The sequence below is a fragment of the Alligator mississippiensis genome, chromosome 6, assembly GCF_030867095.1.
Source record: "Alligator mississippiensis isolate rAllMis1 chromosome 6, rAllMis1, whole genome shotgun sequence".
NCBI classification, from domain to species: domain Eukaryota; kingdom Metazoa; phylum Chordata; order Crocodylia; family Alligatoridae; genus Alligator; species Alligator mississippiensis.
In genome coordinates this window covers 29,929,994-29,945,772 of record NC_081829.1, presented here as the reverse complement: position 1 = coordinate 29,945,772, position 15,779 = coordinate 29,929,994, and the positions used below count along the sequence as shown (strand labels likewise).

Below are 15,779 nucleotides of genomic sequence, written 5' to 3'. Positions count from 1 at the left end.
CATGAGATTGGGCTATTAAGAATCACAGAGTACATCTACAGCAACAGTTTAACTGCTAAGTGACCAAATAGCATGCTGTTCTCAAAGCCGGTCAGCAAGTTCCCTTACAACTAGTCCATAAGTCTTTGATTTATAGCTGCACAGAGATTTAGACCAGCCAACAGCCAACAAGTACATATAAGCTATAGCTTCCTTGTATCCTGCCCTATCCTTTCCATGTCCTTCCTCACTTCACTTGCCATGCTACCATTAACCAATCCCAAGCCATTCATGCTCCTGCAAAGAACTGAACACCCTATTGTTCTATGTTAGAGATACTTGAAAAAAAATCACTGTAACAGCCTAGCAGGGTATGGGGCCCAGACCAAATCAGCCTGTGTGGGGCCTGGACGCAAAGAAGCTGGAAGCAGCGGCAGAGGGAGGTGGTGAGTGGCTGGATGTGAAGCTGGTGGCAGCAGAGGCACAGAGTCACCAGCACTAGGCAGGCTCTGCAGGAAGAGCCATAGCCACTCCGTCTGGCTCCGCAGGCCCCCCCACCAAAGTGTGGGGCCTGGAATGGTCACCCCCCCCCCAGGAATGGGTCTGATACCAGCACTAACCCTTTTAACAGGTTAACCATATTGTATAGCAGGTCACCATTTACACCCTTTGCCTCCATTTCTTCTATTTCTTCTGATTTCCTACCCTTGCCTCATGTGCATGGCCACAGAAAGCTCACAGCGCACCCACAGAGATAGGCATACTGCATTTGGAGAAATACTTTGCAAATGGCACTGCAGATCTGAAACCTCAATATATTCCCTCTGTACAGTCAGACCTCTGAAATACCTGCATGTGCATGGAGTAAGTTCAACACTGTTCTGGCAGCCAGAATGACAAATCTCATGAAATTACCTTAATGTGTGACCTCCTTTCCCCACCTCCATTCAACATTGGTCTAGTCTAGCACCAAACAGAAGGTTCTCCCCTTTCATAGCTAAGGCTTGCATTGATTCTGGCCTGGCTGCACACACTCCTGAGGTGTGTACAATTCAGAGAAATTTGCACATTTTGCTCACCACCAGGAACCCACCACTTCTATCATTTAGTTTATGCCCTGCCCAGCTTCTAAGTTCATACCTGTCACATTGTTAACATGCATTTCAAAGTGCTTCACACAAGCATGTCCAGCCATCTCACTTGTTTGACAAGTGAGCTGCCAAACTTCTGGTTTCTTAAAACTCATTCTTGTTACAGCTGTAAACATTTCCATCTCCTCATAGGAAAAGTGCTTTTGGCCCCACTAATCTGCTGTGCCATGCTGCTAGAGCTTGCTCGTTTACTCTCTAGCAACTGCCTTCAATTATGTGCTCTCCTGACTGATTCTTTCCTTTTGGCTGCCACGCTAATCAAATTTCCTTTCCCTCCTTGTTCTGTTTCTACCCATTTTGCCCTTTAGCCGAAAAGAAATGGTTTACAGATGAGCCGGACAACGCCTACCCCAGAAACATTCAAATCAAGCCCATGAGCACTCACATGGCCAATCAGATCAATCAGTACAAATCTACAAGCAGCTTGATACCACCCATCAGAGAAGTTGAAGATGAATGTTGACTCCCCAGAGAATGGACTTTTCAGGAAAAAAAAATCCACCACAGGCCCAGCCAGCTTCACAAATGGTGACGTGACATTTATGCCTCTCACATGCCGAATCGCCAGTGGAAAAGTTGCAAAGGGCAACCGCTATGGCAAAATAAAGTAGACATCTGTTTGTCTGCCTTGATTATGGCTTCCATGTATTTTGGAAACTCTGTCATTTATAAATGAACATAATCAAAAATAGTCATGTATAGCCTCTAGCGTTTAAAATTATTTTTATTTATTAGACAAAAAATATATTTTTCTTTTTTTCCATGGTAAGGTACTTACCCTTAACACCCCAGTTATGTGGCCAGACTCCTAATCTTCACAACAAAGCCACTCTTTCTCTGTTTGTCTCTTAGGAGAATGATGGTCACAGTTATTAAACAATGCTACTAAAAGAGAGAAATGAGATACTAAACAAAGCCCTACATGTATTTTAATAAATCCCAAAGGAAGGGAAAAAAACCAACATGTTTCTTAACTAGAAAAAGTGTATTTTGTTCTGCATCAGCACCAGCGCTTAATAAATTACAACTTATCTATTTTCAAAGGACAAAGTCATATTTTTATAAATTTAAACAGTTACTTCCACTTTGTGAGCATTTCCTTACCAAATTTAGTAAAGCTTAACCAACACATAATCTAATGTGCCAATCCCTTTCAGGACCATAATGTTAGCCCAGACACCAGAAATATTCTGTCAGGTTTACTTACAAAGCATTAGTATAACACACAGCACATGAGTTAGCTCTTCAAAGTGGAGTTCATTTAAAATGTGCAATACTGCTGTACTTCCAAAGTCGCATCTTACTAGAAAACCTGAGTCCATGTAAGAATACAACCTTGAAAACATCTCCCCCATAGCCAGGTGTTTAATTAAACAAGTGTATTCTTTTTTGAGGCATCAGTAACACATTAGTCCCCTCCATTGTAAACCCAAGGTATTTAACTAAGACATGAATTAAACACAATAAAACCAGGGCAAGAGTGCAAAGTTTAAATCTGCTTTGACCTCTGCCAATGGCTTCTCATCTCTGCCACCAAAAGAACCCATGGTCCTTTGGGTGAGTTCAAGTCTGGACACAAACTTGGCTGTTCAGGATCAGCTGTGTCCTCACATGTGGTTGCTTGGTACTTGCTGTCACAAAGTGATGTCTCTCTTCAGAAGTACCTTATGCTCTTGTTCTAGGTTGCCTCAGTTCCACATATAAAACAGTAAAAACTCATAAGGCACTTATTCAATAGTAAACTCTGAGAAAAAACCTATACAGACCTGTTTGCACCTACCAGTTGCTTAGTGGCTGACAAAATTTACAGACATCAAATAAAATGATGATCACTGCTACAGACACACAAGTGTTCTTGCCAATTTACTAACTAAATCTCATCTGAATAACTGAAAAAAATAGCAAGTAGGTGAGGGAGTGAAGGGAAAAAAAGGACGCTGTGTCAGAGAAGATAGGAACCCATTTTACAAGATCATTGTTGCTTTCAATATTGGGCAAAGTAAAAAATCATTAAATAAGACCAGATACTGTCATTAGATAAGCAGTATCATCCAATAGGGCAGGTACCACACCTATGAACTTATGCTAGAACAAACATCTATAATGCCATACTCCAACATTTTACCTAAACTATCTTGGCTTCTATGTCTGTCTGCTGGCTGCAGTACAAATATAACCCTGCTGCCACTTAATAGGCTTTGTTTTCAAGTGCATTTATGGACTGACACTAATTTTTCTTATACACACTTCGTAGAATTAGTTACAAAGGAAAATAAACTCTCCTATGCTATATGTACAATTGGCTTGCTTAAAAACTATTTAGAATTGCTCTCCTACAAAGAAACACATTTACTTAAGCACTTTTTATTAATCCTGTTTCATAGTAGCCAACTGCAAAGAAGAAACTGCTGGATTGGCTGAGAACCACTTCAGCTAACAGCAAATTCCCATTTGCATTCCAATCTCACCACAGATCGCTTTCCATCTTATGTTGCCAGCTGACACTCTTTTTTCATTTGTGTACTGCCACAGTCTTATTACCCAAGCAAAATGCTGTTCTCAATACCAGAATCATCATCATCTAAATTTGTGTTCAAGATAGGCAGACACATTTGAACTTTATAGGCCTCTGTTTTATAGACAAGTAACAGAAAATCCTTCTCAAAGCCTTCAGTCTTAGAATACTTAAATCGTGCTGTTTCTAAGCATCCTTTCTTTCAGAAAGACACTTATCACATAAATAAAAAATAAATAAAACTACTACCTACACTGCTCTGGCGTATTGAACTACATTATCCTTTAACTGTAATACTCTTGACACCACAATGCCCACAGTAACTTAGCTTAGGACTTCAGATAAACGAGATTGATTATGCTTTTTGATTGCTGCAATATCCATTTATACTAATCAAAGAATGACTGAGTGACCATAACATCTTACTCCTCCCTTGCATTTAGAAGATCAAGTTTGCATTTTATCTGTTTGTACCTAGGCATATCAAGGAACCTAAGGTTGATTTCATACCCTTTATACAATCAATTAAATCAGACTAGCTCAAATATGATACCTTCTGTTCAGCAGAATCAATTGTGCTTAAGTTACATGCTGGACAGAAAACCTTCAAACTTTAATTAGTCACCTTTAACCAGAGACAGAGTCCAACTACTCAGAAAACTGACCCAGGTGATGGAAAGCCAAAAACAAGCTCTTTGCACACCCCAGACTGATTACAAGCAACATATGAAATGCACTGTATAAGCAAGGATATAGAACATTTTTACTGAATTAAAATGCATGTCTAGAAACTTAATTTTTTCTTCCAATCTAGTCAGACTTTATAACACTTCCTATCTGTTCCCTATCTCCCACCCCAAAATTGGAATTGTCACACCATCCAAAATTCATGCATCCTTGCCAAAACAACAGGCCATGGAATTTTTGCACCGAAAAGATGATGCGCTTTCTGGAATTCCAGCTGCCTTCCTTTTGACCCAAGCAAAAATACAAACACATACCCTTACTCCACAGTTAAGCACTAAATACACTTCTACATCTATACCACAAGAAATGCAAAAAGGATTTCTCCTGAATGCCAGACAAAGACCTTCCAACTTGCAGCACTTACTTTCCAAACTCAAATTATTTAAGACAGAGCCATGTGATCATTCACCTGCAAGCATACAAGATTCCCATGGCTATCAATCAGAGCTCCGAGGTTGGGCAAAAGGCAGCACACAGACAGTCTAAAGAGAAAAGAATCTCACTGCACTGTCCACTGAAATATGCTGCTTTTAGGAATTAAACTGAGATAGCTGCATGTGTTTCCCCAGCATCTGGAACCAAAGAGTCATCTACACCCCTTCAAATCCAGTTAGTATAGCCATCTAAGTATACTGCTGTGGCAGGCTAACTTTGCTCAGACAGAGCTATCTGAACTGGATACAGTGCCGCATAACTGATGCTATGTTACTTCTGACCCTGAAGATAGCCTACAGCTACCTCCCAAACCCAAAACAGTACAGCTACATTCTGGTGGGGCCAGCCAGCATCACACCTCATTCTTCAAAACTAAGCAGGATGCTGTAAGAATGGTCAAGAGCAAAGAAAGGCACAATGTCTGGGAACAGTTTTTCAGATTTGAACAGAAATCCCACTTCAAGGACTCTTCAGAGAAACCGGAAGAAAGCCCTATAATTTAGAAATGACTCGCACTGAATGTCACTAGAAACAAAGGCACTCGTTAACTAATAGGGTAGGCCTCACACTTAAATGCTGTGAACAACATACATTAGGCTTCCAACATCAATTTCTCTTATAAAGATGTAAAAATGTCCTGAACTGCTCAAGCAAGTCTCCAAAACATGAAAACCTCCTGTACACTGAAGTAGCCCTTTTCATTTAAAAGCAATACCCAAACAGAGACAAAGACCAGAATGCATATGCATCTGTCATTTCAGTTACCTAGAACCATCCTGGCTTTGACTTTCCAAGTTCCTAAGCTGCATCGAGAAAACAAAGTAATTAGAGCAGGATTTGGTCTATGACATCTCTCCTTCACCTGTATCAGGATGCAGCCTCACTGCTCTAGGACATATCATAACTCATAGTCTGCTGCTCTCTGTCTACAGAGAGATGCACCAATAAACCTACGTTAGGACATAAGACAATGCCAAGAGAGTTCCTCAGGGTAAAAGACCTTACAGTCAACTTCTGTTATGCCAAATGGAAACCTAGTGGATACAGCTAAAGGCACAAACAATTGCCAGAGATACACATACTAATTCAGAGACAGAGCTAGGAAAAAAGACCCTTGGCACTAGGACAACATGACAGTGGCCTTTCATCCATCTCTGCACCCCACATAGAAGGATTTCCACATTTGCTCTCTATAGGATGACAAGGAGGAAAAAGGCAAGGAGGTAAAGAAGGAGGATTATCTACAGCAAGTCTAAAACCTCTCACAGGTTTCATGGAGCAGCTTATGCCTTTTTATAGCCCATGCACTGGTGTAACAGCAGATAGAAGTGAAGATGGTGCTATCCCAAAGAAAGAGTAAAGGTGCCTTGTGCCAAGGTTTGCACATTTAACCTAAAGATGCTGAAAGACTCAGGCTTCAGAGATACAATGAGAACATATGGACCTCAACAAAATAGGTAGGAAAAACATGAGGCAAGCTGTGTATGAAGAATAACATGCTTCCTTTGAATCTACACCTGAGTTATCTGCATCATAGATTCATAGATTGTAAGGCTGGAAGGGACCTTGGAAGATCATCAGGTCCAGCCCCCTGCACCATGCAGGAAAGACTCCAGGTGACCCCAGCAAGGTGACCGTCCAGTCTCCTCTTGAAGATTTTCCAGGGTTGTCGATTGCACCACCTCTGGAGGGAGCTTATTCCATAGTCTGGACACCCTGACTGTGAAGTTTTTCCTAATGTTGAGCCTGAAATGGTCTTCCAGGAGCTTGTGGCCATTACTCCTAGTTTTCCCCAAGGGTGCCCTGGTGAACAGTTGTTCACTGAGCCCTTGATGTACTCCCCTGATGTAGTGGTAAGCTGCTACCAGGTCCCCTCTCAGCCTTCTCTTCGTCAGGCTGAAGAGTCCCAGGTCCTTCGGCTTTTCCTTGTATGCCTTGCCTTGCAGGTCTCTGATCATATGGGTGGCCCTTCTCTGGATTCTTTCAAGCTTTACCACATCCTTGTTAAAGTGCGGCGCCCAGAACTGGACGCAGTACTCCAGCTGTGGTCTCATCAGTGCTGAGTAGAGCGGAAGAATAACTTTCTTCATTTTGCTGGAGATGCATCGATTGATGAATGCCAGAGTATTATTTGCCCTGCTGGCTACAATGTCACACTGCTGGCTCATATCCATACCGTGGTCAATTATTACCTCTAGGTCCCTTTCATTTGTGGTGCTGGTCAGTTTGGTGCTGCCAAGCCTGTAGGGACTGTTCATCCCCAGGTGGAGCACTTTACATTTCTTGATGTTGAACTTCATCTGGTTCCGACCCACCCAACTTGCCAGCCTGTCTAGGTTCACCTGTATCTGTAGTCTGTCTTCAGGCGTGACCACACTTCCCTATAACTTGGTGTCATCCTCAGACTTGGCCAGTGAACTCTTCACCCCCACATCCAAATCATTAAGATGTTGAAAAGCACTGGACCAAGCATTAACCCCTGAGGGACCCCACTGGCCACTTCTCACCAGGATGACACAGCTCCGTTCATTAGAACTCTCTGGGTCCTACCCTGCAGCCAGCTTCGTACCCCCTTAACTGTCTCACAGTTGAGCCCACGATCCTCCAATTTTCTTGTGAAAACATCATGGGATACCAGATCAAAGGCTTTTTGGAAGTCAAGGTATACAATATCAACCTTCTCTCTCTTCTCCAGGTGGCGAGTTACCTGATTATAAAAGAAGATGAGGTTGGTAAGACAAGACCTGCCCACGATGAAACCATGCTAGCTGTCACTCAGAATCCTACCTTCTGCAAGCCTATCACACGTAGACTCCTTAAATTAATTTTTCCAGGATTTTCTGCCAAGTTATATATGTCTAATTCTTTAATTGATCACACACAAGTTCTACAGCAGTAGTAGGAAGGCAGTCATTCCTACCCTGCTCATTCTGTACTCTATCTGGCATGACTGTCCCCTTGGCCTGGTGAAATACCAAAGCAAAGTAGTCATTCAGGAGTTCAGTTTTCTCCTGAGTGTCAGTATCCAGATGTCCTGAGTTATTAAGCAATGGCCCCATGCTCCCATTTGTTTTCCTCCTGTTTCCTACGTATTTAAAGAAGGACTTCTTGTTGTCCTTGATTCCCGTTGATAATTTAAGTTCAGTTGCCACCTTAGCCTTTCTAATCTGATCCCTAGAAGTGAAGGCTGTTGTTGTATAGTCCTCCTTGGGGCCTGTCCCAAGCTTCCATTGTTTGTATGGCTCTTTCTTAAGAGGACCATGATTTTCCTGTTTAGCCAAGAAGGTTTCCCAGCCCTTTTGCTGCCTTTCCTCTGCATGGGAATGGACTTCCTTTGTGTTTCAAAGATCATGTCAAAGAGGAAGGAAGCGCAGAGATCTTTAAAAATGAAGGTGGCTTCATACACAATACTACATTAAAATAAGGAAAGAATCTGACTCTTCAAAGGCTTTACCCATACATGCACAAGAAATCAGACATTGATATACACCATTGAGATAACTATTTGCAGAACAACTCTTAAAAAAATTAAAGCAACTGAAGACAGAAATGATCATGTGTAAAAGCAATAACTTACAAATGGATAATTACTCATGTTTCTACTGCCTCTTTGCTCACTATCTGATTCACAGATACTGCATCCACTACCATGTGACAGATATCCAGCATGGTCTAAATGATGCAATATACAGGGACACATACTTAAGCTCTCCTCCAAGGAGCATCTTTACAGTGGCTCTGGGAAGGCAACAAGTTTCAGTGTGTACCTGAATTGCCTTTTTGAGGAATGTGTATCCCCTCATTTCTTTCCTATTAAGATGGCTTTGCATTAAAAACCAAAACAAAAGAAACCATACACCCACAGGGAGAGAAAGTGTGACTGCTCTGGAGAAGTAGTTTATTGCAGGGCCTACATACCTACCAAATGTTGGATGAAAGAAATGTGATCCAGGTCTATGGGACTCCAACAGGGAAATCCAAGGGAGCATGTGCCTTCTACTACACTGTTCACTGACTTCCTAGCACTCTACCAATCCAGAAAGTTCTGGTGCTTCTTTAGAAGGTGGTCCCAAAAGTGGCCTAAATCATGAAAAGCCTCATACCTCAAGCACCTATACAAAGCACTTAAGAACACACATGGAACTGTTGTATAAGTCCAAAATGAGTCCCAGAGTCCTTGTGCACATGCAGGTCAGCATGTCTATCATATCATCTGGCCCATGTGAAGATCAAACTCAAGGGTTAGATGTTATTCTACCATTGTTTCTCATGGAGCTATGGAGTTTATAGAAGCATGCTTTCATTTTCCTCAACATCTTGAAAACATTGGCAGTGCAGTCATAAGCACTATCATAAAACAGGTGCATTACCTATGTGCAAAATGCACCACTTTTGTGAAGAGCTGACCCTAAGTATTCGATACTACTTAAGTTTGAGATGTACACTGGGATTTATAATCTACAAGGTTCTGTATAGGGGAAAGCTCATTGCAAAACAAGAAAAGGTACTATGCTAAAATTGAAAAAAGCAAATAAGCTGAACCTTTGCAGGCACCAAAGAGAAATTCATTGCAGCTATGTTCTCATAGAAATTTGGGAAATCATCAAATAATCATAGAATTCATTTCAATCTTTGACTCAAAGGAAAGTAAAAGAAGTATACACCTTGTGGGTCAAGTTTGAGGCTCAGTTCATCTCAGCTGATTCTTCATCATCATTCTATTTTTTGCATTTTACCAGCTCCACCCTCACTGTCTTTTCCATTCATTACACTTCTTGTCCTGGTTCACTGACATTTAACATGCATTCACTTGAACTAAATTACACATCTCACACCTTGCACAACCATTTACTGATATGGCAATGTTAAACAAAAAATGATGCGTGTACAATCCATAGTAGACTACAACAACAAATATCACCTTTAAGTATCTGAGTCAATAAAGCATAACTGCTCTATTACAAAACTACTACGAAAATTAAAAACTACTAATAATTAGTTCCTATCTAGAGACAGTATCCTAATTACCCCATTTATAATCCTAATCTATAAAACAAAGAGGTTGAAAGAAAGTCTCCCACTGGTTAATTCAGGGAATTTAGGGATAGTCTTCATGGGTTTAAGGATGGATGTGCTCAAGCATATAGAAATAAAATGAAGAAACAATTTTCTGAAACAAATAATATATTTTAACAAGTTCTAACCTGGAAATGGGAAGATTTCAGATGTCTCAAAGAATGTAGACAGCTTCATCAAAAATCATGTTTAAACCCAAGTTGAGAATTCTCTCCCACCAGACACGCTCTCTTCACTGTATTCTTTGGGACACACGGATTTCAAAATGAAAAATGACAGCCTTAAAAATTGTGTGATTTCAAATTTCACATTCTAGTGGCTTCCAAAGTTGGCCTTGTCTTTCAAATCACTATACACATATGAAATGTGCGCAAGCATTTTTCTACCTAGCCATTCCTCATAATAAGGCACAGGAAAAATACAATGGTAAAGAAAACCATTAAGTTAAACAAGAATAAGGAGCATGGCTTCATCGTTCCTATTTTTAGACAGGATCGGCAATAGAGAACAAAGGCTTGTGCTCAGAAACTTTGTCCTATGTAATATCCAGTAACTAATATATTGTCTTGTAAAAAGGGTTTGTACATAACTTGTACATGGTTTCATTTTGTATTTTTCTCAAATTAAAATGTATTTGTGCTCTAACTCAAGGATGTATCCGTGCTTTCCTTTGCATAGGAACAAATATCTCACAAACCATTATGCAACATGATGAACTCATCCTCCAAGTAATACTGGATCACAAATAATAATTGTACTTTGACTTTGTACTCCAACATAGCATCTTGGATCTGAGAAGCACAACAGGTTCTAGCAGAACTGCTCAAGCCAGTTGCCTGCCTTGGCCAGGGCATGCACTCTCATAACAGATCTTTGAAAGAAAAATGTGAAACCCTCCATAGATAATTAAGCAGTACTATACTTGTTATTTTCTCCCAATCCTTGACAGCATTATGGCCTGAAGTAGTACGTTCAAAAGTATATCATATACTCTCCCCTTATGGGAGATTTATACTTGTGCTAATGACATTTATGATTGCCTAGTCTCTTTCCTTGAGCAGCAAAAAACAAGTATAGCCATCTCTTACCTTATCTCATTTAGGATGAAGCTGTTGTGGACCCTGATCCTATGAGCACAAATACTCATCCTTCCCTTTTCAAAGGTTTGTGTCCATTTATAGTCAATGGAACTAGCCATATGTTTCACACCAAGAATAAACTTGAGCTTTTGCATTATCAGGGCCCTGGAACTTAAATTAAACAATTTAGTCATTGTTGAAGTAAATATTATATGGACTTCCTGTCAGTCTAATGTGTGTGCTTAACAAGCCTGTTTATTTTGAAGGAAATACAGAAAATTTAAATGAACATAAAGACTGGCACCAATCAGCATTGAAAAATATTCAACCTAATGTAAAAGGTCTACCAAAATCACCGAACACAAAACTTTTGCATTCATTAGTGTTAAGGACCAGGTGTCGGATTTCTTCATTAGTTTCTGTTTCACCTAATATTGAATACATGCCTATAGACAGAGATATCTTAAATTATGGCAGGGATGAAAACAAGATAGTTCAGTGTAGCAGCCTCTAGAGATACACAAACATAAACATAATTCATACATGAGAATGGGGCTTATTGGTACTGCCTCGTATTATGAATTTGTGATATCATTTGACAAAATGGGTTCCTCATGAATGGACGCTGTTCGTAGGACTGGAATAGCATGAAAACAAAAGAATCAAAGTACCTAAGTAGGAAAATGTGTATGCAGTGATTGCTGGCAACATGCCAAACAAAATGGATCACTTCCATCAAGTACTGGGTCATGGTAGCATTGTTCTTAAATCTTTTGCCTCACACAAAAATACTAATACATGGGCAACATGATGTCCAAGTGCACCTGCTTAGTATGTATGGTTTCCCTTAAACAAAAATGTTATTAAAGAAATGAGACAGGCAAAATGCATCCATTTAGAAAAGTCAAAATAAAACCTACAGCTAAATTCTGCTTTCCCTGATAAAAACAGAATCAGGACTAACTCCATAACTTAGAATCATTGTGCTAGAACTGGTCAAGTATGAGTGAGTCACAAGCAAGGAACCAGTTAACAGTACGTAGGGGAGGAAATCTCAACATCATCTGTTAAGGAACTGTGGAAATGTAAAATGACCTTTCTGCACTGGAAATGAATATAAAAGTTTTACAGGATATTTGGGATTGTGGAATAGAATATCTTGCCAGGGAGAATTTGTATCTATTTTATGTAATCAACAAACTTGACACACCACAGGTAGCACCAAATGCTGGCATCCATTTCCCACAAAATATGAATGCATGACACGCATATTTAAAAAGTCTGCACTGTATTTATACGACACAAAAATCAAAAACCAAGATCTCTTCTTCCACAAGAGGAGTATTAGCTACCCATGCCTGATATCTATATAGCAGAAGAAAACCAAAGCACAAATCCAACCTCACTTTAGTCAGGTAAGTAACATTTATAAGTGTCTATATATGTACTTTGAGAGCCACTCTAAAGTGCCTGCAGTTTCATGTGTATTCAGCATCCCCTGCTTCAAAATGGCAGTGGGGGCATTTTAACTAAAGCTCGTTTGATGAGCTGCAGTTAAAGTGGCCCTGCCACCATTTTGAAATGTGGGGTTGCTGAATAAATGTGGCATGAAGGCTGCTGGGACGTGCTAATGCAATTAATTGAGTCTGCTCTGATGTGCTAATTAGCATGCACTGGAGCAGAGCTCCAGCATGTGTATAGGTGCCCAAAATGGCTAAAGTTAGCTACTTAGGGTACATCCAGATGTGCAGGCACGTGTGTTTTGTGGCACCACAAACCTCTTTGTAGTACCACAAACCGCATATGTTGTATGTTAAACCATGCATGACACTGATAATTTGTAGGGTAGGGGCAAAAATTGTTACTGGGATTTCCTGTTAGCAAAAAAAAAATTCCAGAAAAAACAAGGGGCAAAGCACAAGAAAATAGTGTGTGCTGGGACAAACACGAAGACAGGAGCAGATGGTTTCCATGTGCCGTTCCCCAACTAGGTGGGGTGCAGGGTTTAACAGTGCAGGGGCTGCATGCTAGCTAGCTCTGTCCTGAGGCACCCTGTGCACCAGCCAACCCCTCCCCCCCTGCAGCACATGGAGTCTGGCCAGGGGCCGAGAGGAGCTGGGCATGGTCTGCAACAAAGGGTACATGCAAGGGCATGCGCTGTGGCACAAAAGTAGGGACACAAATTTATGTGGCTACTATTTGTGCTACTGCAAGTGTGTGACCCTGCTCATCTGGATGTAGCCATAAGTGTCATTTTGAGCTGCTTCTGCAGATATTTAGATCTCCATACCCCTGCAGAAGGTTGCCCCAATTAAAGTGATGTCATTAGGACTACAAGTTTTCCAAAGTTCTGTTTAACCTATGTATTCTGGCAAGTCCTCTTGGTGCAGAGGCTCAAAAACCGTAGGAATGGAAAACCAGGTTCTGCTCTGTATCTATACTGCATTCATTGCAAGTACAAAACTTCCTTTCAGTTACTAAATATATAGTACCTTCTCATAATCAATGTGATAGACAGCTCACATCCTTTCAAACGTGCGTGTTATGCTACAACTACTCAACATTGTAATTAAATTATAATTCCTTTTACCAATATATGCTGACAAATACAAATTTTGCCGTGCCTTTAATGGCAGAATATTCAGTCTGTGCTAGGCAGACAAATTCAATACCAAAATTTGTTCCATGACAGAGATGTACAAAGAATTTAAGGAGGGTGGTGTTAACAGGCCAAGTAAACCAACTAAGGCCCTGACCCTTCAAAGCATAAAAAGAATGTTTCTGTCTCCTGATAGCCTATAAGTGTAAGGTAAGCACAGGGGACTTATCTACGTATGCATAAATGCACCTTTTCTAATGCGCATTAAATTTAATACCTCCAATATGAGATACTAAATTAATGCACATTAGGCTGTGCTAATGTGCAGTAGCGCATTTGCATGCTTTTTTTAGTGATGATTACTGCACAGTAAACCATGAGGAAGGGCCTGCACATTAACATAATGTCATAGAATCATAGAATAGTAGGACCGGAAGGGACCTGTAAGATCATCAAGGTACCTATAAGATCATTCAGTCCCCTGCCATGGGCAGGAGGTATTTGGGCTCAAACAAGCTCAATGAGGTGCTTGTTCAGCCTCCCCTTGAACACCTTTATGGATGGCGACTGCACCACCGCTGGGAATGTGTTCCAGATTCTAGATACACTTATGGACAATAAGTTTTTCCTTAAGTTCAGCCTAAATTTTTCCTCAACTAGCTTGTGCCCATTGGACCTCATCCTTCTAAGGGCTGCTTTTCTGAAGAGTTGCTCCCCTAGATCTTGGTGTTCACCCTTGACATACTTGTAGGCGGCTATCAAGTCACCCCTCAGGCTTCTCTTACTCAGACTGAACAAACCCAGTTTCCAGAGTCTCTCCTTATAGGGCCTATTCTCCAGGCCCCTAATCATATGGGTGGCCTTTCTCTGTACCCTTTTGAGCTTATCCACATCCTTCTTGAAGTGTGGTGCCCAGAATTAGACACAGTTCTCCAGCTGTGGTCTCCCCAATGCCGAATAGAGGGGGAGGAGCACCTTTCTGGATCTCTTGGCAACACATCAGCTGATGCACACTAGAGTTCTTTTTGCCCTGCTGGCAACTTCATTGCACTGATGGCTCATATTCATCCTCTGGTCAATTGTCACCTCCAGGTCCCTTTCAGATGCAGTGTCAGCCAGGGGACCACCACTCACCATATCGTTATGATGAGGGTTCTTCCCAGCCAGATGAAGGACCCGGCACTTGCTCCTATTGAACCGCATCTGATTGCATTGAGCCCATAGAGCCAGCCTGTCAAGGTCATTCTGGACCCTTACCGTGTCCTCAGATGTGCCCACATTTCTGCACAGCTTGGAGTCATCCACACATTTAATCACTGTGCTTTCCACTCCCCGATGTAAGTCATTGATAAAGATGTTAAAGAGCACGAGCCCGAGCACTGATCCCTGGGGGACACCACTCGAGATGGCCCTCCAGGATGAAGCCATCCCATTGATTACAACTTGCTGGGATCGGCCTCTGAGCCACTTGCCAACCCACCTCGCTGTATACTGGTCTAGGCCAGTACCCTCCAATTTAATAAATGAATCTTATGGGAAACAGCATCAAAGGCCCTGCTGAAGTCTAGGTAGATGATGTCAACCACATGTCCCATATCCAGCTGGTTAGTTATTTAGTCATGGAAGGACACCAGGTTTGTTAGGCATGACCTCCCCTTGACAAAGTCATGCTGTTTGTGTCTTAATAACCCACCAGTTACGAGCTTGTGGTTGACCGTCTCCTTGACAATTTTTTCAAAGATTTTTTCCAGAACCAATGATTTTTCCCAGAACTTTTTGACTGTGTAAGGATGGTTTCTTTTTGAGCAGTGATAATTGCCTCCTTAAGCAAGCACCACCATTCTTGAACTCGCAAATTGTCCAGTCAATGGTTGCAAAGGGCGTTTCTAACTAGACTCCTGAGTTTCCAAAGTCTGCCCATCTGAAGTCTAGGACTTCTGTTCTGCTGGCAGAATTCCCAGTCTTTCAGTGGATGGTGAATCTGATGGGTCATGATCACTGTTGCCCAGAGTACCTCCAACCTTCAGGTCACCTACCATGTCTTCCCCTTTGGTCAGCACCAAGTCCAGAGTGGTTTTACCCCTAGTCGGTCCTTCCACAGCCTGTGTCAAGCACAGGTCGTCTATGGCTGCCAAGAAGTTGGTTCACCTGCTGGAACTGAGTGGTCTTCCCAACAGATGTCAGTGTTGTGGAAGTCA

General features: G+C 41.4%; 1 protein-coding gene across 4 annotated transcripts in view; it reads left to right on the top strand.

The window, feature by feature from the left end:
• The window catches only part of KCNMA1 (potassium calcium-activated channel subfamily M alpha 1), a 1,011,367-nt gene extending 1,000,814 nt beyond the window's left edge, over nt 1–10,553 (top strand). For all 4 annotated transcript variants that reach the window (XM_059729759.1, XM_059729758.1, XM_059729760.1 and 1 more), the window contains one exon: nt 1,439–10,553. In XM_059729759.1, the coding sequence (XP_059585742.1) occupies nt 1,439–1,593 (155 nt within the window). In that variant the 3' untranslated portion in view covers nt 1,594–10,553. The remainder of the gene's footprint in view (nt 1–1,438) is intronic.
• The last annotated feature ends 5,226 nt before the right edge of the window (nt 10,554–15,779 follow it).